Source organism: Rhinoderma darwinii, chromosome 3 (assembly GCF_050947455.1).
Source record: "Rhinoderma darwinii isolate aRhiDar2 chromosome 3, aRhiDar2.hap1, whole genome shotgun sequence".
Taxonomy (NCBI): Eukaryota; Metazoa; Chordata; class Amphibia; order Anura; family Rhinodermatidae; genus Rhinoderma; species Rhinoderma darwinii.
The window spans coordinates 357,876,195-357,904,189 of NC_134689.1; the positions used below are offsets into that span (position 1 = coordinate 357,876,195).

At 42.7% G+C, this 27,995-nt stretch overlaps 1 protein-coding gene across 2 annotated transcripts in view; it reads left to right on the forward strand.

Moving 5' to 3' along the window:
- Positions 1 to 938: 938 nt before the first annotated feature.
- The window catches only part of LOC142749937 (oxaloacetate tautomerase fahd2, mitochondrial-like), a 31,685-nt gene continuing 4,628 nt past the window's right edge, over positions 939 to 27,995 (forward strand). The window contains exons 1-7 of one of the 2 annotated variants that reach the window (XM_075858554.1): positions 939 to 1,031; positions 6,162 to 6,425; positions 7,104 to 7,320; positions 14,429 to 14,488; positions 14,900 to 15,062; positions 26,477 to 26,585; positions 27,626 to 27,713. In XM_075858554.1, the coding sequence (XP_075714669.1) occupies positions 961 to 1,031; positions 6,162 to 6,425; positions 7,104 to 7,320; positions 14,429 to 14,488; positions 14,900 to 15,062; positions 26,477 to 26,585; positions 27,626 to 27,713 (972 nt within the window). In that variant the 5' untranslated portion in view covers positions 939 to 960. The remainder of the gene's footprint in view (positions 1,032 to 6,161; positions 6,426 to 7,103; positions 7,321 to 14,428; positions 14,489 to 14,899; positions 15,063 to 26,476; positions 26,586 to 27,625; positions 27,714 to 27,995) is intronic. The other variant, XM_075858555.1, reaches the window with a different exon arrangement.

A 27,995-nucleotide genomic window follows, 5' to 3' on the forward strand; every position in this document is an offset into this window, starting at 1 on the left:
GATTTGGAAATACAAGACAAGTACGCCACGTGCGACTGCACGCTAACAGTGCCAGCCAATGAGTGCCCCCATGAATAGTGTGTCAGTGTTTAAATTAAAAAACACAAACCCCCTCCTCGCTCCGCTGTCTGTTCACTGCAAGAATGTGACAACAAGTGACCGTTCACAAGTCACTTCTTTCCCGCTTCTGATCTCCATCATCAGAGATCAGCACCACAAAAGTGTTTTTTGTCCAATAAGAGAAGTCAATTAGTGATTGCCCGCTAATGCCAGTCCCCTGGCCTGCCCAGCATAGAGATCTCTTTTTTTTTTTTTTAGGATACTAAGACAATAATAGTGGTCAAGTACGTCATAACACCAACTTATTGGGAAAGAGGGGCATGCAATGTTTTCAGATGCCAACGTACCCCTATAACAGAGCCACTCAAATTGCCCTAAACCTACATTTCCCACATGCTGCCAACCGCAATAGCTAGTGACTTTTTAACAGTGCCAACTATAGTGCTCCCATAACAGTGTCACCAGTAGCAGAACTAGTCATAGTGTATCAAATTAGTGACAGTGGCCATATCACTTACACTGCCTCCATAACACTTAGTCACAGTGCCCCCACAATTAAACATTTCCTCCAGCTACACTGCCATCTAAAGTCACAACAGTGACCGGCACAGTGCCCCCATAATATTTACTGTCACAGTACCCCCATAAACAACCAAAGTTCCCCGAGCTACATTGCTCTGATTAAAAAAAAAACAATGTTTAGTATATAAACAGGAGTGAATTATCATTGAGCCGCTATTGTTCACTTTGTACATCCTAGTAACCTATTTACCCGACTTCTAAACAGACCAAGAAGCTGCAATGACTTTTGTTTATTTTAAATAAAGCTTTTTGTTCAAAGCGTCGCTGGCACGCAGTGCACGCCGGAATATGTAGTTTTCCACAATCACGCAAGGTGTCATGAGATTGAGCGCTGTTTGCTCATACCGGAAGACGCCGGGGTACATTTCGGGCTGTCGTCCTGGGAACAGGTTTCTGTTATATATGTCATATCGCTAGTTGTAATATCTCGCTCTCCTGCCGGTGACTTATAAACCTGTACGGAGAGGCGATGCTGCCGTCTTCCCTATGTAACGGGCTTCCCCAGTGTATACACATATGTATGAGGATCTCTACAGGGAGGAGAAAAGTCCTAATAATAATAATAAACCACTTTCTAAAATATTCTACCTTGCATTTACTGAGTAATTTCACTTAATCTAGAGCCACATGGGGACTACATCTGTGCAACGTAATAGTCGTGGGAATGTAAAGGTTTGTGTTGCACAATTGGTGCATTGGTACATTTGCGAGGTGCAGTGACCCTAGAGAGGGGGTGCTTGGTCCTTTTTTGCAGTTCAGAGTTGGCCGTATATCCCAACTTTTAAAGAGTGTGTGGAGGAAGATTTAGCCACTTCTCTTACCCTGCCCGATCCTTGTCCGTACACCCCCTGTTCCCTTTGGGCCCAACAAAATATCGTGCCCCCATACAGTGTCATGCCCCTGGAGTGCCCCCAAACAGTATACAACTTTCATAGTGCCCACGCACAATATCATGCCCCCATAGTTCCCCCCCCACACAGTATCATGCCCCCATACACAGTATAATTTCCCCATAGTGCCTCTCTACGCAGCATAATGCCCCATATTGCCATCCACACACAGTATGCCCCCATAGTGTCCTCCAAACACAGTATAATGCCCCCATAGTGCCACCTATAAATAATAAAACAAATACTCAAGTAGCCCCGTTGGCTAACTGGCTGCAAAATAAAGTCAATGGGCGATACAGAAAAGTGTTCTCTGCTTCCACATCATAGATTGTAATGAAGAATGACAATGACCTTTCATTTGCAGCGAACTCTCCACCGAAAACGGGAACTAGCCTCTCATTCTGTGGACCAGAGCGAGTCCCCACGGCTGCCCCCCATTGATTAGACTTTTATATAATATACAGTAGACACTGCATGCTATATAATGTCCGGAAACATCCAACAGTATAACAAAATGGTCTTGTATAGGGCGGGAAGGGTTAGGTGTTTGAAAATAGGTCTTGGTTGTCTCTGCCAGGAAGTGTTCTCCTAGTTTTATACACAGAAGATAACGCTGCACAAAGGGGTGTTAGACGGTTTTCTCTGTCCTCATTCCATCCTCTGGCTACCATTTCTTTATCGTGTAAGGCCCCTTTAGGCTGGGTTCACACGACCTATTTTCAGACGTAAACGAGGCGTATTATGCCTCGTTTTACGTCTGAAAATACGGCTCCAATACGTCGGCAAACATCTGCCCATTCATTTGAATGGGTTTGCCGACGTACTGTGCAGACGACCTGTCATTTACGCGTCGTCGTTTACAACGACGCGTAAAAATACAGCCTCGTCAAAAGAAGTGCAGGACACTTCTTCTTTGCAACGTAATTTGAGCCGTTCTTCATTGAACTCAATGAAGCACAGCTCAAAATTTACGGCTGTCAGAGAAGCCTCGCAAAATGCGAGGAGGAGCAATTACGGCTGAAACGAGGCAGCTGTTTTCTCCTGAAAACAGTCTGTCTTTTCAGACGTAAAAACCTGCTATCGTGTGCACATACCCTTAAACTAGAGGGCGCCCACCACACAGCTCCTCAATCTGGACTTCAGGGAGCTGGATACTGCACTCGGCATCCAGCTGAAAAGGGTGTTTAGGGGGAGCATTCTTGATGGGTCAAGGACCAGCCACATGGATCCCACAAGGCGGCGATTGTTGGGAAAATGTAGGGTTACGTTAATGAATAGCTACCATGTAATACACGGCTGGGCATGGTCCACCAGAGGGTGAGCCGTTCCTCTGCTGTGTCTAGTAGAAGAGGGTCCTAAGTATGTTACCCCCTGTATTTCGCTCTAAGGCCCTAATAAGGCTTATGGGTAGGGGTTGTTTTGGAGGGGCAGCCCCTTTAACGAATAGCATCTGTAAGATATTCTTAGTCGGGTAGGCCACCTTGGAGAGGGAGATCTACAGTGATAATGTACTTAAAAAGGTTTTCCTAATAACCAGTTATAGCATATCCATTTATTCCCTTACCTGAGCCCCCCGTCATCGGTGTGTTATGTCGATTCGCCTCTACATATCTGTCTTTGTGACACCATGTCCCTGTAACATCCCCTGCATAAGGACTACTCTCCTCCGCAGATGTACCTCCAAACTCCCTTCTTTGCGGCACAATGTCCCTCTTCATAACCGTTTCAATGGCATCTACATTGCAAAAGAAGTCTGGTGATATTTAATGGGTGCAGTAAAATCTTACCAATGCAGAAGTTAAAGGGGGTCTCTAGGACATTTTTACTTATGGCCTATCCTTCGTATAGGTTATCAATATCAGATCTGTAGGGGGTCTGAACGATGGCATCTCCACGATCAGCTGACTGAAGGGGCTGCGTTTGCAGTGCCTCTCACTTCTGTAGCGGCTGTGCCTGTGATTGAAGTTCCAGTCCCATTCAAGTGTATGGGATCGGGCTGCAGAGAACGGTAGTCGAAGTGTACGGAGCTGTGCCTGATAAACCATGAAGAGGCCCCGTCGTTCGGCATCGCGTCCCCTTTAGTCAGCTGATTGGTGGGGGTGTCGGGAGTCTGAACCTCACCGATCTGATATTGATTACCTATTCTAAATATAGGCCATTAATATAAAAGTTCCAGAGAACCCCATTAAAGTCGTCTACGATCATGACAGATTCCCCTTAAACTCCTTCGGGTGCGTGCACAGCAGGCGGCAATGGTGCGGCAGAAAGCTGAAATGACGTGTCTTTTGTTGCGACAGAGTATACAAACACTGGTGACTACTCTTGTTATTAAGTTACTACAGCGTCTCTATAGGAGTTTGCTGATGTGTAATGTCATTCTCCAGTGTCAGCAGGAAAGTTGAATGCATAAAAGCACTTTACTGCAGGCGTGGACAGGGGCCCGGGTAGGGCCGGGTTCACACAACCGGTGGGGGAACATTTGAGGTGGATTCACATCACTTTTTTTGTTTACATTTAGCATTTACATTAGGAATGCTCCCAGGGTATACGCTAAATGTGTCTATAGGGCTCCATTGTCAAATGGGCGTCAAAAGTGGCCCATTACACTTAGACAAAGCTATTCCATCCCACAGAGTCCAGTAAGAAACCTATTCTTTTTATAACATGGTAGCCTATGGATGACAGATGCCACTGTATGGCATCCGTTAAATGTATACGTCACAAGCTTTTAAAAAGCTTTTTCTTTATGTCATATCCAATAAACTGATACGTTGGGAACTTTGCCTAATGTTAACGTAGGCCAAAAAATATGATGTAAACATAGCCTTACCTGCTACAGTCCGGCCTCCCCTTTCCTTTAAGCAGTCACAGCAGTGCTTCTCTCTTTCCCACATTAGCCACAGCAGGGTCCCTCTTTTCATCAGAAGTCACAGCAAGAATCTTCCCCAAGTAGTTACAGTGGGGCCCTATTCCTTCTCCCCTAGTAGTCAAAGCAGTGCCCCATTTCCTTAGTAGTAGCAGTTATCTAGGATTGATGCAGGAGGCGCATACAGCACTGTCATCATGCTACACACCGCCGCTGCTGCAAAGAAGGAGCTCGATGCTGTAAGTGAGGTAACCGGCTACCGAACGCATGTAGGGCAGGGATGAAGACTTTGTCATCAGAGCTGATATTTTAGTAGTGGAGACTTGTTTTTGTCCTGCCCTGCTGTACTATAAGGCTAAATAGTATTTCAGGCTAAACGAAAGAAAAACACAAATTTGTTAAAAAAAAATGTCAGACCTTTTATATCTGTTTTCAGGAAGGTTTGGTGACAACCAATATGACCTCCTTAACACCTATAGCTTTCCCAGACCAGACAGAACGATATTACTGTAAAATAGAGAGAATTTTCAGCTATACAATTAGTCAGATATGCTGTTATGGGGCCTGGAAAAGCTCAATGACTTACACTGAGTTAGGCCCCATGCACACGACCGTGCCCGCAATCACGGCCCGCGATTGCGTGCACGGCCGGCCGCTGACTGACAGCCGCATTTTCGGGCCATGCTCCCATACAAAGTATGGGAGCACGGCCCGCAAAATGCGAAAGAACGGACATGTTTCATAATTCCTGGAACATTTCCACGGCACGGACACCCTTCCATAGTGCTACTGAAAGGTGTCAGCGTTCAATGAAAGTGAATGGCTCTGCAAAAACGGAGTTTTTTACGGTCGTGTGCATGGGGCCTTAGGCGGCATTTCTTCAGCAAAATACAGACTTTTATGCGCGCATTTTGCGGCGGATTGGACCTTCTGCATTGAAAAGGCTGAAATCTGCAGTGAATATCCGGAACAGCAATCCGCAGTATAAACTGATTTCCGTCCTGAAAATGTTCAGCAGCAAGTGGATGACATTTGTTCAAATCTCGTCCACATAGCTGGGTCTGTAATCTGCAGCATTTCCGTCCCGTGTGGTTTTAGCATTAAAGGGTTTTTCAAAGAGAGAGAAAATTGATGGCCTCTCCCGTCACCCCGCCAATAAGCTGTTTTTAAACTTTGCAGAAGGGCCGAGGAGGATATAAAATAATAAATTAACATTTACTTACCCATTAAAACTCCCTCAGCTTCAGTGCTGACACCCTGTTCGCCGTTTCCTTCGGTCGCCGGAAGATCCTGCATCGCCAATCGCTGGCCGTTCATGAGATTATCACTGCTGAGGCCAACGGTTGGTTGCAGTGGCACATGAGCAGTGAACACGGATCTGCAGAAATCGGGGTGTCAGAACTCAAGTGGGGGGTGTTTGAAAGAGAGAGTACCTGTTAGTTTCTTATTTGACACCCTCCCCTTTAACTTATGTTTAGCAAACTAGCCTCATGTAACTAAATCTATGTACCTCTAAGGCCCCAATCTGAGAAAATTCCCTCTTGGCTCCCCATCCTCCCCCTTTACACAGGTTTTCACAATAAGTATGCAGTTGATTCACAATGTGAGCGACTTCCAATCAAAATTGTATTTACACAGCAAAAGTGAATGTTTTTTATAATACTAACTGGACTATATTGATGAATATGGACCCTTCAATGTGTTTTCTTACTGTAAAGATGCAGCTTCTTACCTTAAAATAACAAATCTCTCTTTCTTAAAAGGTTGATGTTGGGGTCTGTCCAAGGTATCCTGCGAGCCGCCCCACATAACTCTGTCCGCTTCTTGCCCCAGAGAGGCATTTCCCATTTTCCGCCACTGAGAATGAGACTAATTCAGTTTAAAAACCCAACTTCTGCCGGTCGGAGGATTGGATTAGAGCTGGATGGAGGAAAAGTCATTGACCTAAACGCCTTTGATCCATCACTTCCATGTGGGATGAAAGAATTTTTAGAAGGTGGTGATACAACGTTGCAGATAGCTAAAAGGTACAAACCTATTTCAACCATATATAGCGGGTATGGATTTCTCTTCCTTAAAGAGAATCATCTTTTAACACCATGTCATTTTTAGGTCCATCGTTCTGTGCTGATAAATAATCTTCATAAAGTTTGGAGCTCCCTTCTGATACAGAGCTCTAAATCCAATGCATAGTCAGAGTTAAAGGGGTATCCACAGGATCGGTGATAAATGTCTGATCGATAGGGGTCCCAGCGCTGGGACTTCCGATGTCTATCATGAGTTGGAATGGAGAGTTTGAGACCCTCGTTCTAGTGATCGGTGCGGTTCCATGCAATTAGTTATTTATCACCTAAATGTTGATCTTTGGATAACCCCTTTTAAATGATTAAATTGTGCAGTCGCCACTAGGGGGAGATTAGGCGTTTATTGTATAGTGCCTAGATGTTGAACTCAATGATAAAACAGTATTCATGGTAGACTCTCAATTTCTGGCTGCACTTCATCTAATATCCCTCCTTCGCTACCTAAGGCGGGATTGGGATGATATTTTGTAAGACTGGTATGCTTTATAGAAGGGGGAACTTATTGTCCCTTTTCTAAGACATTTTACCCAACGTATACCACTCCTTACACATGACTATAGGGATCTGTGTTGTTCTCAGTAATACATGGTCTTCTTATTGACATCATTCATTGCCTTTCAGGGCTCTAGACTCTGGTCAGCATATCCTGAGCCGCTCCCAACTCTCAATCTTGGCTCCCATCACCAACCCTGAAAAGGTTATTTGTGTTGGGATGAACTATGTGGACCACTGCCTGGAGCAACATGTCCCTGTTCCGAAAGAACCCATCATCTTCAGCAAGTTCCCCAGCTCCATCGTCGGTCCATATGACTCCATTATCCTTCCTGCAGAAAGTCAGGTGCCTGTAAACTTGTTACAACCAGATAGTTAAAAAAGAGACAGATTTGAGAAAAATGGGGGACATAGTATAAGCAGAGAACAGTGAAAAGGCGGGAGCCCTAGTGCGACTCCTAAGGAACACTCGTTGCCGATAATTTCCCTGTGTAAACAAGGCAGCAGATGAACCAGCAAACGCACGTTCATCTGCTGGTTGTATCGTTTTAAAAAACTGAAATATTATCGTTGTCGGCATCACATCTCCCTGTGTAAATGGAGACGCGCTGCCGACATGATAATAATGAATGGGGACGAGTGATCGGAGTAACGACCCCATTCATAGCTCCAGGTGACCGGGGCAAACGAGCGCCGATCAACGAGCTGTCTCTTTTATCAGCGCTTGTTGCACTGGCCAACACTGGCTGGTGTAATAGGGCCTTCACTCAAATGCAGCTTATTTTAGTGACTCGAAGGCCTCGTTTACACGAGCGTGATATACGTCCGTGCGACGCGCGTGCTTTTCACGCGTGTCGTACGGACCTATGTAAGTCTATGGGGGCATGCAGTCCACTGAAAAAAACTCACGACACGTCATATATTTGTGCGCTGTTCGCGCATCACGCACCCATTGAAGTCAATGGGTGCATGAAAATCACACAGGTCACACGGAAGCACTTCCGTGCGAACAGCGTGATTCGCGCAACAGCTGTCAAACTCTGAATGTAAACAGAAAAGCAACACGTGCTTTTCTGTTTACAAACATCCAAACGGAGTGTCTTAACCCCTTAATGACCAGCCTATTTTAGACCTTAATGACCAAGCTATTTTTGGGGGGGAATAGAAAAAAATCTGAAATTTCGCCACTCTTTTTTGCGTCCTAAATCTACGCCGTTTACCGTGTAGTATAAATAACACAATAACTTTATTCAGCGGGTTGTTACGATTGTAACGATACCAAATTTGTATAAATTTTGTATGTTTTACTACTTTTACACAGTAAAAACGCTTTTTTTTCAAAATTATTTGTTTTTGTGTCTCCATATTTGAAGAGCCGTAACGTTTTTATTTTTTCGCCGATGCGGTTGTGTGAGGGCTTTTTTTTTGCGGGAAGACTTGTAGTTTTTTTGGTACCATTTTGGAGTAGATGCGACTTTTTGATCTCTTTTTAATCACATTTTTTTAAAGTCAGGATTAACAGAAAACAGCAATTTTTCCGTCGTTTTTTATTTCATTTTTTACGACGTTCACCGTGCGGGTTAAGTAATGTAATAGATTTGTAGTCGGGGTCGTTACGGACGCGGCGATACCAAATATGTGTAACTTTTTAACTTTATTTTGTTTTTTTAATAGTAAAGCATTGTGTAAGGGGAAAAAGTGGGTTTTTCATTTTTTTTTCATTAACTTTATTAAACTTTTTTTTTTTCACTTTTTTACTAGTCCTACTAGGGGACTTTAATATGCGATGGTCCGATCGCATTTATAATACACTGCAATACTTCTGTATTGCAGTGTATTATGCCTGTCCGTTTAAAACAAACAGGCATCTGCTAGGTCATGCCCACGGCATGATCTAGCAGGCATTCATTACTGGCAGACCTGGGGGCCTTTATTGGGTCCTCGGCTGCCGTGGGAGACACAGACACTCGGCGATCGTATCGCCGGGTGTCAGTGGGATGAGTTGGAGCTCCCTCCCTCTCTCCAAAACCACTCAGATGCGGTGCTCGCTATTGAGCACCGCATCTGAGGGGTTAAACGGGTGAGATCGATACTGATATCGATCTCACTCGGCAGAGCAGGGACGCTCCCAGCCCTCAGCTGCATCTGGCAGCTGAGAGCAGGGAGATCTGACAGCTCCCTGCTCTGTTTACTTATTCCGATGCCGCGACGTAAAAAGTCTATGGCATCGGAATAAGGCCCGTTAGTGACCGACGTAGAAACACGATGGGCCGGTCACTAACGGGTTAATGATGGCGGCTGCGCATCATACGCTGATGACTCACGGAGTTGTTAAGTGCCTTTTGCGCACGCAAAACGCTGCGTTATTTGCGTGCGCAAAACGCACACGCTCGTGTAAACCAGGCCTAAAGGGGATGTTACTCTGCCTCTCTGACATAAGAGACTGTGACACAGGACATATCATATCTAGTTGGTAAAGATGGCCGCTCCAGGAGATGTTTGGATTTTTTGCTGAAATCAAACATAAAAAAAACCCTTTTGGTGCGGTCTTTTTGAAACTGCTACTAATAATGGATTTTTAAAATGGAAGTTTGTTGCATTTCGTGAAAAACAGGCCCTAAACTCTAATTCCCCAGACGTATGCTATACGTTTACACAACCTATATTATACCGCCATAAGTCAGAATTCACATAACCTATACAATAACTCACCAAAAAGGGAGCAGGAATAACCCCAGAAAAGAGCCCAAAAATACAGAGAACAGACAGGGAACTAACCAAATATATATATGAACAGGGTAATGACCCAGGCAATACCAGTTATAGCGAGTCTAGGACTAATACCTGATGACCCATATTCAGCAGGTATCCCAAGATACCAATAGAAAAAATTATGCTTAAAAGGCCGCTTAAGCCAATACCAACCATAGCAGCTGGCACCCAGACCCCAACTGTCAATGAACAAATGTCATGTCATATACAGCATGATAGAAAACCCCCTATAAGAAAAATATATAACTAAATCGCATCAATACGTAGTCCCCGAGAAAAATCTTGCAATGTCTGCTCTTTGTATTGTTGGGCCCTTTTTCCATCTGTGTGCTGTACGTTTGGCAGGTATTTGTCAGGATACAGTTGCCTCAACCATATTAAAAAAGACTAGTCTGGTACGTTTATCAATACAAATGTATGCAAATTTTTTTTACCACAAAGTATATATTTTTAATGAAAGTCAATGGCAAATATATGCAACTTTATGGGCATACAGTTTCAAACAGTCCAGCCGAATAGAATTGCCAATTGTTGTGTGAACCTGGCATTACATGTTTAGTGATTCTCACTCCGTACTGCCCGCACAGATATATCACACTTACCTCCGCCATTGCTGTGGAGAAGAGATAAATCACCCGGCGTCAATGTTCAGCCCTTGCGCAGCGATCCCAAAAGTTACAGGGCTCATGCAAATTGCCAGATTACAGATCCGTTCAGGTGATCGGATTAGGTCCTAGAGGGTTGGGAAAGGCTTTTCTGACTGGATTAGGAAAGAATATGATCCAGCGCTGCAGGTATGTGATTTAAAAAGGATCTCGATCCCACTTTTATTTGTATCAAAAATTTAAAATTCGATATCAGGTGCATTCAGGCATCAAGGCAGTATTTTGTAGGTGTTCAGCGCCTACGCGTTTCAAGCACGACTAGTGCTCTTAATCATGGCATCCATTCACACACTGGGGCCCATGGATTTGAACTTATATACTGTGTTTTACTAGGTGGAGCTAGGAGGCCAGCTGAATTAAATGATTGCGAACAGCTTGTGTGTTTCTAAAACACAGGAAAATTTGTCTTATCTTTTAAATCATTATATATGTCAGTTTGTATACAAAGTACAGAAATCTGACTTATTATTCCATTGTTATTGCAAAAAAGAATTGTTATGCGAGCAACATTGGCTCAGTTGCTATATTTTCCCTTTGCTGTATTATCTTACTATTTAAAAGAGCCCCGATGTAAGAAAGGGGAAAATATACTGGCTTACTTCAGAACCGCATGAGAAACCGTGGTTCAAGCTTTCCACAATAAATAGAAATAGGGCTTAGTATCTGTGTGTGAATGGGTGCTGAATTAATACCGATGTTACATCTTGTTTCGAAATTAGACAATTATGTGTAAAAACAAACCGTTCTAAATAGAAAAGTCAAAACATAAGACAGAAAGAAAACATATAAAATTAGACTTTACGAATACCAACAAATAGTGTGCTGGAATCTGAAGATAATTAACATAATAAAATAAATGAGTATATCATGGATATTACATCTAAGAATATAAAATATTTTGATATTTTTTATTTCTGTAGTACAAAGCAATTCCTACATTAAGTTTGCAATACAGCAATCAATTCTCCACTATCAGAAGTATGGTACAAAAGTACATTCCACTATTATATGATGATGACAAACTAGTAGATATATTAAAACAAGGATGCAGAATTGTAGCACGAAGAGGTCTAACAATAGGGAACACATTGTCCCCCTCACTACTACCATCAAACACTACTAAAGCCACATGGTTGGAGCAATTGGGTTTCTACAAGTGTGGATCCCACCCTTGTAAAATATGCAATTACACGAGAATAGTCCAAAAATTTGAAAACTCTAGTGGACAACAGAGTCATCCCATTAAATCATACATTAATTGCAACAGCGATTTTGTAATATATATAATAGAATGTACCAGCTGTAACCTGAAATATGTAGGAAGTACCACCAGGAAATACAAAACAAGAATCTTAGAACATCTTGGTTACATTAGGAACCCGGCAATTGTCAACATATCGAATGCCGCACGACATTTTATTACGTGTCATGACAGAAATACCACATATCTAAAAACATATGCCATCGAAAAAATTAAACACACGGCTCGTGGGGGAAATCTTAAAAAATCACTCCTAACACGAGAAGCCTTTTGGATATTTAATTTACAAACAAGGTTTCCGCACGGACTTAATTTAAAAAGAGAGCTAATGTTCCTATATTAACCAAAAATAAAAAATGGATAAATAAATTGCCTATGGGAAAAATAAATTGGAAAAACCAAATTGAAATAATACATACCTCATAACCCATAGCCAGACGCAATTTGAGTGTCATTGGTTTACAATCGGAGTGGGAGTGTTTTGCGGGAGAGTGTGTACACAATAGGAAGCCTTTCCATCCTGCTCGATTGTAGATGTTCCATTGGAAAAAAGAATAAATATGAATGTAATCTGTCATACAAAATCTAGAGGTTACAGTTAAAATAAGTTGGCAATGTAGTCAATATATGTTGTAGCATATGAGATACAAGTTAATTCTCAAATTCATGTTTTCAATAGCAGGATTGTCAATTCCCATATCTCTTTATCTAACATAGATCCAGTTTATATAACTTCATACCGTATGATAAACATACTATAAACTTGAAAATCTACACATATACAATATGTTCAATTAAAAATAACAGCTACTCATCAATAATTATTTCATATTGATCGAACTATGTTAACATTAAATGATAAACTATATAAAAAATAAATATATATGCACAGAAAATATTCAGGCAGCACATCGATTATAGTAAAGATATGCATTGCAACATAGCTATATATAATTGCGCTTAGCAATGAATTCTATCTTATATAGCTGAGTAAATATGACACAGTAATGTTCTGTATAGAAATTAATTTATATGCATATATAGAGTTTTTTCCACTATCTTACAATGAATACCACGGCGAGGTACTACAGAAATAAAAAATATCAAAATATTTTATATTCTTAGATGTAATATCCATGATATACTCATTTATTTTATTATGTTAATTATCTTCAGATTCCAGCACACTATTTGTTGGTATTCGTAAAGTCTAATTTTATATGTTTTCTTTCTGTCTTATGTTTTGACTTTTCTATTTAGAACGGTTTGTTTTTACACATAATTGTCTAATTTCGAAACAAGATGTAACATCGGTATTAATTCAGCACCCATTCACACACAGATACTAAGCCCTATTTCTATTTATTGTGGAAAGCTTGAACCACGGTTTCTCATGCGGTTCTGAAGTAAGCCAGTATATTTTCCCCTTTCTTACATCGGGGCTCTTTTAAATAGTAAGATAATACAGCAAAGGGAAAATATAGCAACTGAGCCAATGTTGCTCGCATAACAATTCTTTTTTGCAATAACAATGGAATAATAAGTCAGATTTCTGTACTTTGTATACAAACTGACATATATAATGATTTAAAAGATAAGACAAATTTTCCTGTGTTTTAGAAACACACAAGCTGTTCGCAATCATTTAATTCAGCTGGCCTCCTAGCTCCACCTAGTAAAACACAGTATATAAGTTCATATCCATGGGCCCCAGTGTGTGAATGGATGCCATGATTAAGAGCACTAGTCGTGCTTGAAACGCGTAGGCGCTGAACACCTACAAAATACTGCCTTGATGCCTGAATGCACCTGATATCGAATTTTAAATTTTTGATACAAATAAAAGTGGGATCGAGATCCTTTTTAAATCACATACCTGCAGCGCTGGATCATATTCTTTCCTAATCCACTATTGTTTGCCGCGGACCGTCGCGGAGATCCGGGCGAGGCGAAGGTGTCGGGTGCTGGAACGGTGAGCTGGAGGCTTCCTCCCCTTTACGCTTTTCTGACTGGTAAGGAATGGGAATCAATAGTGATTATAGTTCATTGATTCCATATTGCTGCCCCTAGCAAGCCTCAGTGTCCCCAGCGCTATCATGACCGCTATTATGACAGCACAGCGAGGCCGGGATTTTGAAGCAGATTGCTGCTCTCTTCAGTCCTCAAAAGGGACCGCTCACTGCAGGCTTATAGACAGGCCAAGACCTGATAGATGAGTAATGATTTTCCTGAAATTAAGTAAATAATTTTCAGGCAATGCAGAAAATACGGTTAGAGAGTAAAATAGGTGTCCATTTTGGACAATTTTTTTTTTGTTAAAAGGCTCCTCAGACAATAAGCTGATCACAGAGTATTCTACTGCTGGGACCCCCAGCGATCAACTCCAATCTATGTGGGAATTTGGCAATGAGTATTCAAATCCCATGCAGCGCCACCACAGGGGAAATGTAGCATTACACAGTTCCCATTGAAATCAATGGATTGTCCATCTAATACATGGTTAGAGAGAGAGAGAGAGACTCACTTTGAGGGTTATGCAGTCTGGCTAATAGAGGAGTGGGAGACCAGCCTGTATAAACTCAGAATTTACCTTATACAATATAGTGAAAACGTATAATGGCTTGAGGGGCCAGGTGCATGAAATATGCTACTGCTACTAGTATTATCCACTAGATGGCGCTCTTACTTTATACATCGTTTTATTTATTCGTCTCTTTTTATTCAATGTTAATCTTCGCATACGTTTCTGTTTGCAGGAAGTGGATTGGGAAGTTGAACTTGCTTTTGTTATAGGAAAGAAGGGGAAAAATATAAAGGTAAAAAGGAAAATTTCATGCGTGATAATTTTTTATGCACATTTGCCATGATCAGACTCTATATACATGCTCAGATTTTCAGCCTTTCCATACGCCCATAGCCAATGTTTAAGAATGCTACTTTTTAAGGGAATATGGAGGAGACTTAATCTTGTACAGCAGGACGTCAGACACCAGATCAGAAACCTCCTCAGTGACCGAAAAATCTTCTAGTATAAAAGCAAAAAGAAGACAGGGAGGAGGGGGATGCTGCTGCAGCTTCTTACTTAGTGATGTTGAAAGTGAGGCCTCTGTAAGGAGAAGGTCTGCCTGCAGTGTTCGGAGGAGAAGGCTCCCACTATCCTGTCCATAGAGTTTACGTTTGAAGAGGCGTTAAAACCCTATACAGACACATTTCTATTATGTACACAGGAGCAGGACGCCCTGGAGCACGTGGCTGGATTTACTGTGGCTCATGACGTTAGCGCTCGTGACTGGCAGATGAAAAAGAATGGCAAGCAGTGGCTGCTGGGTAAAACATTTGACACTTTCTGTCCAATAGGCCCAGCGCTTGTTACTAAAGATTCTATTTCAGGTAATTGATCATTTACATTCTTTTATGAGAAAATGTATTGATCATCCAATTAATACTTGGGATATTTACAGTATATAGATTACACACACAAAGAAAGTACACCTCTGTTCACTTCTGGTTTCATTTATCAGGGCCTAAGTTACAATTGTGCGGTCCAATTTTTTGTTGTAGTATTTTTTTCCTCAAAAAAGGAAACCAACATTCAGAAACCAGGTGAGAAATAAAGAAGTACACCCTATAATTCAGTAACGTGAAGAACCGCCATGCCTTCTGTAGGAGTTTATCAGTCCCTCACATGGTTTTGGAGACATTTTGCCCCCTCTACTTAATGACATTGCTTCCCCCTATCCTCTGTACTTCTAGCTAAGCCAACTTTGTGTTCACACCCCTCCTATGTTTTTTAGTTCTTTTAATCTTAATCCCGGCGGCTCCGTTCAGGCAGAGCGGGAAATGGGTGGTCCAACACAGCTCGCCATGTGACTGCCCATTTTTCTATTAGAAACTATAGTTCCAGGCCCTCCTTGCGCAGTGCCGACATACAGTATGCCACGGACTTGTTTTTAGTATAATATCAAGTCCGTTCACGTGGCTAAAAAACATGCTCTGTATTTGCATGAAAACAATCCCTGGCATGAAGGACAAGGTTGAACATGTCCGCATGGAGCCAGACAATCCTGCATATGATGCCCGGTCTTACCATCACAAAAGTAAACGAAGGGTACAGTATACGAAGGTAGCAGTCTTGTTACAAATTTACCACCAAATCATGGTGATATCGCCACCGCAAAAAAACGCTACATGACCGCTACATCTGAACATACCGTAACCTAGTTTTAGCAGGATCTAGGTGCAGTCCTATGTAAAGAAGTGCTGTGCAATGGTGAACCCAAATAATCTCCAGCTTTGATATGCAGCGGTGGCTTCAGGGTTTAGATCCACATATCCCCTCTATACGACGATCACTGTGCTCTTGAGCCTCAATGTGCACAGGGGGTAAAGCAATGCACAGGCTCGGTGTTGCTGCATGGAGGTGAGGAGGCTGTGGAGGGAGGACAATGCCTGCCAGCAGCGCCGATCAGCTTCTTAACATACACAGAAATTCTGCAGCACATTATCATCCTCTAAGAATCAGAACTACAGCAGGAAGTAACCATTGGCAACTCTCCTCAAAATATGGTAGGATTTGGGATTCTTGGGGGGAATTGTATCTTTTGATAAAAGATGTACAATTATATATAGATTTATTATTATTATTATTTTTTTATTTTTTTTTAAGTTCTAGATATTAGAACATGATCTTTATTGTGGGAATACCCCTTTAAGATCCTGCCCCAGCATCTCAATGGGTTTGAGGTCGAGACTTTGACTTGGCCATTCCAACATCTTTATTTTTTTTCTTCTGTGGCTGCAAAACAAGCCCAAACGATCACCGTTCCACCACTATGCATGACCATTGCTATGAGGTGTTTATGGTGATATGTTCTTAGTATTTGTTAACCCCTTCCCGCCGCAGCCATTTTTCAGATTTTCATTTAAGTTTTTTCCTCCCCGCCTTCCAAAAGCCATAACTTTTACATTTTTCCGTCGATACAGCCACGTGATGGCTTGATTTTTGCGGGACGAGTTGTAGTTTTTCATGGCACCATTTATTGCACCATATAATGTGCTAGGAAACGGAAAAAAAAATCGTTGTGAGGTGAAAAATTAAAAAAACTGCGATTTTTACATTGTTTTTTGCACTATGTTTTTATGGCGTACACCATGATATTAAAACGACATGTTAACTTTATTCTGCAAGTCAATACGATTACGGTGAGATCAAATTAAAATAATTATATTTTACTATTTTTACAAGGAAAAAACGAAACTGTAAAAAATAATATTTATTTGTGTCGCCAAATTCTGAGCCCCAACTTTTTTTATTTTTCCATCGATTGAGTGGTAAGAGAGCATATTTTTTGCGGGACGAGCTGTAGCTTGTGGGGTCCATGCAAGTTTTTGATCCTTTTATTATTTCGTTTGTGGGAGATGAGGTGACCAAAAAACAGCGATTATGGCGCTTTTTTTAAATTTTTTTTTACGGCGTGCACTTGCATTTGAAATGTTATATTGTAATAGTTCAGACTTTTTCGGACGCGGAAATACCAATTATGTGTATATATATATTTTTTATACAATGCTTTAGGGGGAAATGGAAATAGGGGTGTGTTTGAGCTTTTCATTTTTTTTTACATAAAGAAGAACTTTATTTAACTGATTTTGACTTTTTTTTTTTAGTCCTCTTAAGGTACTTGAACCAGTGATCTTTGGATCGCTAACACTATATACTGCAATACTAATGTATTGCCTTATATCGTATTTCTAACATGCACCTATTAAGTCTGGAGGCAGGGCTTAAAGAGGCTCTGTCACCAGATTCTCAAATCCCTATCTCCTATTGCATGCGATCGGCGCTGCAATGTAGAGAACAGTAAAGTTTTTTTTTTGTTTTTTTTTAAAACGTTCATTTTTGGCCAAGTTATGAGCTATTTTATATATATGCAAATGAGCTTTGAAATGGACAACTGGGCGTGTTTTTTTTCGTATGTCCAACTGGGCGTGTATTGTGTTTTTAACTGGGCGTGTATTGTGTTTTACTAACTGGGCGTTGTGAATAGAAGTGTATGATGCTGACGAATCAGTGACCAATCAGCATCATGCACTCCTCTCCATTCATTTACACAGCACATAGTGTTCTTACTAGAACGATGTGCAGCCACATAAACAAGTGTCCTGATAATGAATACACATGACATCCAGCCTGGACGTCATGTGTATTCAGAATCCTGACACTTCTGAATCTTTTTCTGTGAGATTACAGCAACGGATACGAAATCTCGCAAGATTACAAGGTAAACGAGATTTCGTTTCCCTTGCTAGAAATCTCACAGAAAAGATTCAGAAGTGTCATGGCCTAGCAGATGCCTGTCCGTTTTACACGGACAGGCAGTAATACACTGCAATACAGAAGTATCGCAGTGTATTATAAAAGCGATCGGAGGATCACATAGTAAAGGCCCCTAGTGGGACTAGTAAAAAAACACTTTTTTCCCCTTACAAAATAAATTATTAAAAAAACAAAATAAATAAATAAAGTTACACATATTTGGTATCGCCGCATCCGTAATCACACAAACTATAAAGTTACTACATTATTTAATCCGCACGGTGAACGCCGTAAAAAAATAAAATAAAGGGGCGTGGCTTGCCGTGGACCAGAGCGGACACATCCCAGCAGAGCTCCTGATTCCGCCGAGTGCAGACCGGGGATCCCGCTCCACTGCTCGCTGCCAGCTACTCTCCGGTAGGAACATCTCTCCCCCCGCACGGCCACGCTCAATTTGAGACCTTACCGGCCTCGCTAGGCCGCCGGACATCTTGCGGCCTAGCGGCACGAGTGAAGCCTCGGCCTCGAGTACTAGAGGCGCGGCGGCCGCACATCTGAGACTCTCGCCCGACGCACTCCCCGGAGCTCCCCTTGGTCCGCCTGTCATCCCTCCACCCTCGTCCTGGTGTGGGGCAAGCAGAGAAGGCTGCTCTACAGCCCTTGTCCTAGCCGTGTCCCGCCTCGGGACTTGCGGCCTACAGCGGGAGGAGAAGCCCCAGCCCCCAGATACCGGTCACCTCGCTGAAGGGGGAAGCCTGAGCACCGGTGGCTGAACTGAACTGACCTGGAGGTGAGAGGGAGAGGGGGCCAGAATCACTCCAAACACCATCCTTCCGGCCTACTTACACCTTACACCCTGCACCTGGCTGGGGGGGATAGCTGCTGCTGCCAACGTACCCACACAGATCAGGCCCTTAACTATCATCCCTGGGCCAGAACGGCAAGCACAAGGGGCATCTCACGCACCTGCATCCTACTCCACCTATATTACACTGGAATATCCTTGCAGTTCCCCAGCACATTGCCATCTTGAACCATATTGCTATTGTCACTATACTACTATATGGACGAGCCTGGCTCTAATTTCTGAGGAAGACCTCTTGCCCACAGATTTGCACCTCTTGAGTGGGGGACAAACTTCCGTATCTATGTTGCATTAATTTGGCCACTCTTCTCGGATCGACATCCAAAAGCTTTACCGTCAGCAATGAAACCTTCATAACCTTACACATGGTCTAACTACCTGATTCTACTTACCCGCAGACCTAGCTGCTTGTATGATGGTCAAGATTGGGCAACAAAAAGCAAGAGACGCTACTGTACAGTCTAAAGCCACCAGTCTGGATAACTTCGTTAAAAAGCCTCAGCCCCCAAACGTCAGGGATCACCTCTCCACTACCACTAGACACGAGAAAGACATGTCTGTTAAGGCCCAGGCTGCGCCCGTAGCAGATGCTGACAGCGACATGGAGGATACCTTGCCTACCAGGGACTTGCCCGTATCCAGATCCTTTATTAGCAGGGTCCTGAACAAGGCACTAGAACCGGTCGTCAAAGAGCTAGGTGACATCAAACAAGAAGTCCGTCAGATTGGCAACAGAGTTGAGCAGCTGGAGTCTACACAAGCCTACCTAATCCATCACGCTGAAGCTTCCACGTCCTCTTTTATCGCCTGTCAGACCCACCTGAACTCGGTCATGGACTGGCTGGAAGACCAAGATAACAGAGGGCGCCGTAATAACTTGCGCTTGAAGGGCGTATCTGAATCAATTCCGGACGAATCCTTGTATACCTCGATCAAACAAATTTTCGTCCAAATACTTGGCGATAACTACCGAGACGAAATCAGCATGGAAAGGGTTCACAGGGCTTTGAGAGCCAAACCTAAGCCCCAAGAGCCTCCACGCGACGTTATTTGACGCCTTTTTAGCTCAAAGGTCCGAGATGACATCTTGAAGCATTCGAGACTTTGTGATTCCCTCTTGTGGGAGGGTTCGAGGGTTTCTGTCTACCAAGATCTGTCAAGAGCCACGTTATCCAAACGCCAGATTCTGAAACCCTTCACGGAGTCCCTCCGGCGCAACAATATTGCATACAGATGGCTTTTCCCCTTCGGCATCTCCTTCATGATCGAAGGTAAAAGATTCATGGTTTGTAAGCATGCGGACCAGGAGGCCGCACTGGTGGCCTTGAGAATTCCTGACCTGGACGTTCCGGACTGGGCTGCGGTTCAGTACCTGTCCGATCTGCCGCCATTGCCCCCTCACACGCCCTGGGAAACCGCCAATCCGCATAAGATGACCAGGAATCGTAAAAGATCTGGGAAATCGGCGCCTGGCAGAGTCTCCGTGGACACTACTTGAATCCCTGGATCTTCGGGAGCACCAGCGGCTCCACATATCCTTTTTCATATTAAAGCTCTTGTTTCCTTATATACCCAGTTACGCACCGCCACTTTTTTGTAACCTCGTTATATGCAACCTGCGGGTTCACGCCCTCTCCAGATTGCTTTATAATGTTAGACCACTACATACTTAACTTTAATGTTATCTTGAATGTTATCATTGCATAGCACTATCTCAAACCTCCTATTTTGGTTTGTCGATCTGAAATGTACTGTTATTATGGTACATACTTTGCCTATCTCCAGGCTTTTGTTTTGTTTTGTTACATCATTTTGTTTTGTGATACCAGTTTTAACCATGTCTCTCTCAAATTTTCGAGATGTTTTTTGTACCCGCTGAGATACTGAAACTTCCATATAAGAATGTGATGCCTCTATTCGCTGTCCTCCAACTGTCTCTTTCTCACTGCTATGTCACTTGGTCACCTGGTGGGTCTACCCCCCTGTCTCCACCACCTATGTTTATCTATGACTAGTTCAGATATCTGTGTAACCTCCCTCAACACCAAAGGCCTGAATGACCCCTGGAAAAGGAGTCAAATTTTAGCGCTCCTGAAAAAGGAGAGGGCTGATGTCATTCTTTTACAGGAAACCCACTTTAAACCCCAAAAGCTACCCACTCTCTCACACTACCATTACACAACATGGTTCCATAGCACTCATCCTTCCTCCTCCTCCAAAGGGGTTAGCATAGCTTTTAAGAAGAATGTACCCTACATCCACTTAGTGTCTAAATCTGACCCAGAAGGCAGATTCCTTTTCATTAAGGGAACTCTTGCTGGCTCGCCCATCTCCTTTGCTAATTTATATGCTCCTAATCAGGGACAGCCTCAATGGTTAATTAAAACATTAAAGTTATTTAAGGAATTTGCAGAAGGACTTTTGGTGGTGGGGGGAGATTTTAATGTTTCACTAGATCCCCTGCTAGATACGTCCTCCGCCAGGCCACCCATTGCGCACTCCTCCCTCAAAAGAATTAGAAGCTGCCTCCAACACCTGAATCTGATAGATGTCTGGCGACTTCATTTCCCTACTACTAAAGATTATTCCTTTTATTCTCATACCCATGGGACTCACCATAGGATCGATTATCTCTTTATTTCTAGTAGACACCTACCTGTGGCGACTGTCCCTCGCATAGGCTCGATAACCCTATCTGACCACGCCCCCATCTCTCTTAACCTCAACATGGAAAACCTGCCCCCCAGGGCGTGGACTTGGTCCTTGAATGAAACCCTTTTGGATGATCCCCGCAATGTAACCTCCCTGTCTGCCCATCTTGTCGACTTCTTTCAGAGAAACGAAGCTCCTGATATCTCAACGCCAATTGTGTGGGAAACGCACAAAGCCTTCATCAGAGGAGAGCTCATTGCTCTTGGTGCTTATTTAAAAAAACAAAGAGAGAAGGAGCTCAACTCCATACTCTCACAGATTTCTGCTCTTGAGAGAGTGGGTAAACGCTCACAAGCGCTTGAGATACAGGGGAAGTTGAGTGACTTACGGAAGAAGTTGAAGGATTTACTTAATATTAAGTCAGCTAAAATTTATCAGCGTAGCTCTTTCAAATTTTATGCGCACGGGGATAGAGGCTCCAAAGTCATAACCAAACTTCTCAAAAAACATACAGAACAATCCTTTATCAAGGAGATCAAGACCCCCTCAGGTTCTCTATCTTCTGATATTGGAGATATAACAAGGGAGTTCTTGCAATACTATACATCCCTATACAACTTGCCCGAACCTTCGGACTCGCACACTCTCACTGAACAATTTCTCCAACATATAAATCTCCCCTCCCTCACGGACGTAGATAGAGACGCTCTCACTCAGCCCTTTACATTAGACGAACTGTCCAAAGTTCTCTCATCCATACCCAATGGTAAAAGTCCTGGACCTGATGGCTTCCCCATTAGCTACTATAAAAAGTTTAAACGAGTATTGTTACCCAAATTTCTTAATGTATGCAATAGTCTTTTGGAGGGCTCTACTCTACCTCCGCAGGCTCTGGAAGCACACATTACCCTGTTGCACAAAGAGGGTAAAGATAGTGCAGAATGTGGAAGCTATCGGCCCATCTCCCTCCTTAACACGGATCTCAAATGGTGGGCAAAACTTCTGGCCAACAGACTCAATCCTCTCCTCACCCGACTGATCAACCCCGAACAAGTAGGGTTTGTGCCCGAGAGGGAAGGCAAGCATAACACCACCAGACTTCTTAACATAATTCACCATGCCACACAGAAGGGGATCCCTTTAGTCTTACTAGGGACCGATGCCGAGAAGGCTTTTGATAGGGTCAGGTGGTCCTTTATGCTTGCCACTCTACATAAATTCGGTTTTCCTGACAAGTTTATATCTGCAGTTTTCTCTCTATACACTACACCCAAGGCTAATCTACGTTTGAACGGCACAATCTCACCCTCCTTTAGCATAAATAACGGAACAAGGCAGGGCTGCCCCCTCTCCCCAGCCTTATTCATCCTCACCTTAGAAACACTCATTCAGAAACTCATACAGACTACTGATATCTCAGGCATACAACTGGGAAACCACATCCACAAGACAGCTGCTTTTGCAGATGACCTCCTGCTGCTGGTCACTAACCCTAAGCAAGCCTTCCCCTTTATACTGCAAGCTTTTAACTCCTTCGGCTATGTGTCAAACTTCAAAATTAATTACTCCAAGTCAGAAGTCCTTAATATTTCAGCGCCGCTGGCGGATATATGCGACGTACAACAACTGGCCCCGTTCCAATGGCCGCAACATAGCATCAAATATCTGGGCGTCCAGCTTACTAAAAAATCCTCCCAACTCTATGCTGCCAATTTCGTCCCCTTACTAAACAAGATTAAAACCCAGTTACATTCCCTGCGGATCCCCTTCCTATCCTGGGTGGGCAGGAAAAACTACCTGAAGACTTACATTCTCCCTCAAATCCTATACGTGCTTCAAACCATGCCCATTTACCTACCTAATACTTTCTTTAACTCCATCAAATCTCTATTCTCCAAATTTCTCTGGAACTCTAAAAAGCCGCGACTAGCACATAGACACCTGATTCTCAAACCCAGCTCCGGGGGTATGGGCCTTCCGGACATTCTAACCTATTATAAAGCCATACACCTTGGTAGGTGGGTTTCCTTGAACAGGACCAGAGACATGTCTCCAACCCTAGTTGCGGAAAGAGCTCTGCTTCCTCCAGGTTTACAAGCTCGACTATGGTGCCCTTTTTTAAAAACGGAACTTACAAACTCCATAAGCCCTACAATTAAAGGCACTGTTTTAGTATCTCAGAAATTCTTCTGCGACTGCACTTCGAGGAAAAAAACACTAGCGCTTACACCCCTACACCTTCTCCCAGTACTCACTAATTGCACAGCTGACCCGGATACCTTCTGGTCTTCTTTACAATACAATACTGTAGTTGATACTTTTGGAGATGGGCAAGTCCCCACCTTGCAATCCCTTTTGCCTGCAGATACACACCTGCCCATCCCTTTCTTACGCTCCTTAGGTTTCAAAGAAACAAGCAACCTCTTCCTGAAGATGTTTCCGGATATCTCAGAACCCTCCTGGTTGGAGACATATTTGCTACTACCTGCTCTTCCTAAGGGCCTTGTCTCTAAAATATACTCTGGCCTGGTTTTAGATGGCTCTCCTGCCAAACCTAGTTTTCTTCTGGCCTGGGAGAAGGAACTGGAAGTTACCTTCAGTAGGGAAGATACGTCTTTTATTCTAAAGCACGTATTTGGCTTCTCTAGATGCGTTAAAATTCAGGAGAACTCCTTTAAAACCACAACCAGGTGGTACAGAACTCCAGATTTTTTGTACAAAATCAGTCTGATTCCATCCAACCAGTGTTGGAGATGTAATGCTGGCGTGGGTAGCATATCGCATATCTGGTGGGGCTGCCCCTCGATCAAGCCCTTCTGGGACAAAGTGTCTGACACAATTCAGAAAGTTACAAAACAAACGCTCCCCCTCGGGGCTCCTCTAGTTCTCCTATGGGCTCCATCTCAAAATTTCCGCCCAAAGCGTAATGATCTGATAACTCAAATGATTACAGTGGCTAAATTACTGATCCCACTCCACTGGAAATCGTCCGCACCCCGACTTTCCGTGAGTGGTTAGACAAGATGGACTCTATTGGCAGGATGGAGGAGCTCTTGAGCTGGGAACTCAGAAAGCATGAGGACAATTTGAAGGTGTGGACTCCGTGGCTGACTTTTCGTGCCTCTCATCCCCTCCCAAACCAGCTTCCCCTTACCCCTTAAACCTTGCATGACATCGGTTTTCTCTCTCTGTATCTCTATCTTCTCTCATTTTTTCTCACGTTCTGACATGGGTACCCAGTTTATTGTTCTACTTTAATGTTTACTGTTTCTCATCCTGCATGGTCATTATTGAACAGAACTTCGGCCTGCGTGCCGTAAGATTTATATGCCCGTGATCTGTGTACGGATGCTTTTCTTTCTGTTTATCTTGTCGTATATTTTCAGTAAAACAAAGATTTGATAAAAAAATAAAAAATAAAAAACCATGCATAAATTGCTGTTTTCTGTGAATCCTGCGTTAAAAAAGTGATCAAAAAGTCGCATCTACTCCAAAATGGTACCACTAAAAACTACAAGTCGTCCCGCAAAATAAGCCCTCATACAACTGCATCGGCGAAAAAAAAAAAAGAGTTATGGCTCTTCAAATATGGAGACACCAAAAAAAATAATTTAAAAAAGTGTTTTTACTGTGCAAAAGTAGCGAAAGATAAGAAAACGATCTAAATTTGGTATCGTTGCAATCGTAACAACCCGCTGAATAAAGTTGTGTTATTTATACCACACAGTAAATGGCGTAAATTTAGGACGCAAAAACAGTGTGGCGAAATTGCTAATTTTTTCTATTCCCCCCCCCCCCCCAATTTTTTTTTATAAAAGTTAATCAATAAATTCTATGTACCCCAAAATGGTGCTGTTAAAAAAATACAACATGTTCCGCAAAAAACATGATCTTATAGAGCTATGTCGATACAAAAAGAAAAAATGTATAGCTCTTTCAATTAGACAATGGAAAAACTTAAAAAATAGCTTGGTCACTAAGGCCTAAAATAGGCTGGTCATAAGGGGTTAAAGTACCGATTGCCTGATAGCCTGTAAAAATGGCCAAAGAAAATAACACTTAAAAAATAACAGACCAACATTAGCCATTGTTTGGCTGTGTTTCCATGTAAATAAAAAAACCGCCGGTAAGAAGAACCAAAACGCAGCAAAAACACCCTGTGGAAAGTCAGCCCAAGGTGTGTTCCCATCTCTGTGCTTTAATATTCTGCTATCTCACCTGCAGACCATATTCAGTATACTTAAAATAGTTTGCACAAAAACAAAACTGCATGTGAATACATCCTGAGGCAAAAACTACGACGTGTGAACGCAGCTTTAGGCCGCGTTCCCACGTAGCTTAAACGCATCAGAATTTGCAGCAAAGTGAATGAGAATTAGTAAATCTCATGCCCACGCTGCGTAAAGAAAACCGCAGCATAAACGTTAATAAATTGACCTGGGGTGTGGAATTTAAATCCGCGGCATGTCCATTTATGCTGCATTTTCGGTGCTTTTCCGCATTGAATTTAATGGGGATGCAAATCCCGCAACAGAAAGCAAAGTGTTGTGACATTTGCAGCCGAATCGCAGCAATTACGCTGCAAAAATCGCAACTCAGGAAAAAAATTAATTAATACTTATAGAGATAGCTGTATCATTTTGTTCATTACGAAACCGCAGTTGTGTGAGGAGGGAGAGACTCCGAGCATCATAAATTTCTATGATGCCAGGAGTCCAATTCACCTGTACCGCGGTCGGGCCGGGAAAACTGTCTGACACACGAACCGGTTTTCTCGGCCCGAACTCAGGCCCTGGGCAAAACTGAGCACTGTGTTATGCTTAGCTCAAGGCCTGAGGGTCCGGTAACTGTCTTTGAAGTTTCCCTGTGTCTCCCCGGAAGTCCTGGCACTTGACATAACAGTGCAGCAGTTCTGCCTTCTTCCTTCATAAATCGTACTATATGATTAACTACATTCTCCTTCTTTCCCAGACCCCCATAGCCTTGGAATCCGTTGTCGTGTGAATGGGAAACTCGTCCAGGATAGTAACACAAACCAGATGGTTTTCAAGACGGAAGCTCTCATTGCCTGGGTCTCCAAGTGAGGATTTACTCATAAGCCATTAGCAAAATGTAGAAAAATCTCTGCTCCAAACACTACAATGTGAAGGTCAAAATATCTACATGGAAGTTAATGCCTCTTCACCTCTGCCCTGTGTCTGTACAGAAACATAACGGACACAAAAGCAGACGTGGCATTTTTCATGTTCCAGCTCATGATGTATGATGGCATGCAGGGATTCTCCTTACTTTTGTGTTTTCAGTGGGAATAGCTATGACTAAATATTAATTGAAATAATTGTATTATACTGCAAGGACATGTTGTATACTGATGATGTGGGAAGATTTAAGGGGAACCTGTCATGTTGAACATGCTGTCAGATCTGTGAGCAGCATATTCTAGAGCAGGAGTAGCTGAGCAGATTGATATATATGTGGGAAAAGATTCAGTTTAACTTATAATTTCTTCACTTAAATTCCTTACTCATTCTGGGCTTAGGAGTCCAGTGGGCGGGCCTAATCAGTGATTGATATCCTTTTTTGCGTAAATGTGCTGTCACGATCTGTGGGTATGTGGACCCACTGGGCCATACCGCCGTAGCGGGATAGCCACTTGCCAGAAACGACTCATATAAATGCAACCTAATTCAGACTGACATCTGTATCCGTCAGTGCTGTAGACTTTGAATAGATCAGCACCGCTCCATTCAAACTCCTAGCCGCCGTCTTGCAGCTGGAGGGAACAGGGTACCACGTTCTGGCGATTGTTGGGGGTCCCAGCAGGCTGGCCCCACCGATCTAGGATTTATCACATATCCAGTTGATAGGTAATACATTCTTTAGGCTGAAATACCCGTTTAATGTACAAACACTATAGGGGACATTTATCAAAACTAATGCAAAGGAAAAGTAGAGCAGTTGCCGAAAGCAACCAATCATCTTCCACCTCTCAAAGCCCATTTTTTAAATGAAAGCTGCAAACTCATTGGTTTGCTGCGGGCATCTGTTCCATTTTTTCTTTGCACCAGTTTTTATAAATCTCACCCTATATCTTCTGACTATGCTATATTTATTTTTCAGATTTGTCACATTAAATCCAGGAGATGTATTTCTCACTGGGACACCCCCTGGAGTAGGCGTATTCAGGAACCCACCAGTATACCTTAAGGTGAGATACATAGAGGTTATTCTAAACCTAATCCCTAAACCTAATCCCTAGCCTTTCCTAATATGAAGCATTCTCTAAAGCCCTAGTTCTAGGGTGTGGTGCACATAACTTTAGAAATAGGACTCTGTGCTTTGCCTGACATTCTTGCGCTTCAAATTAGGATGCGAATGTGTGCTGTTTAGTCTGGGTTCACATTTGTTTTCCATTGATTCCCATTTTAAAAAAACTTATACAGAGCATTATTTTTTGTATACAGTTGTATGGGAAAGTGCAGTCAACTTC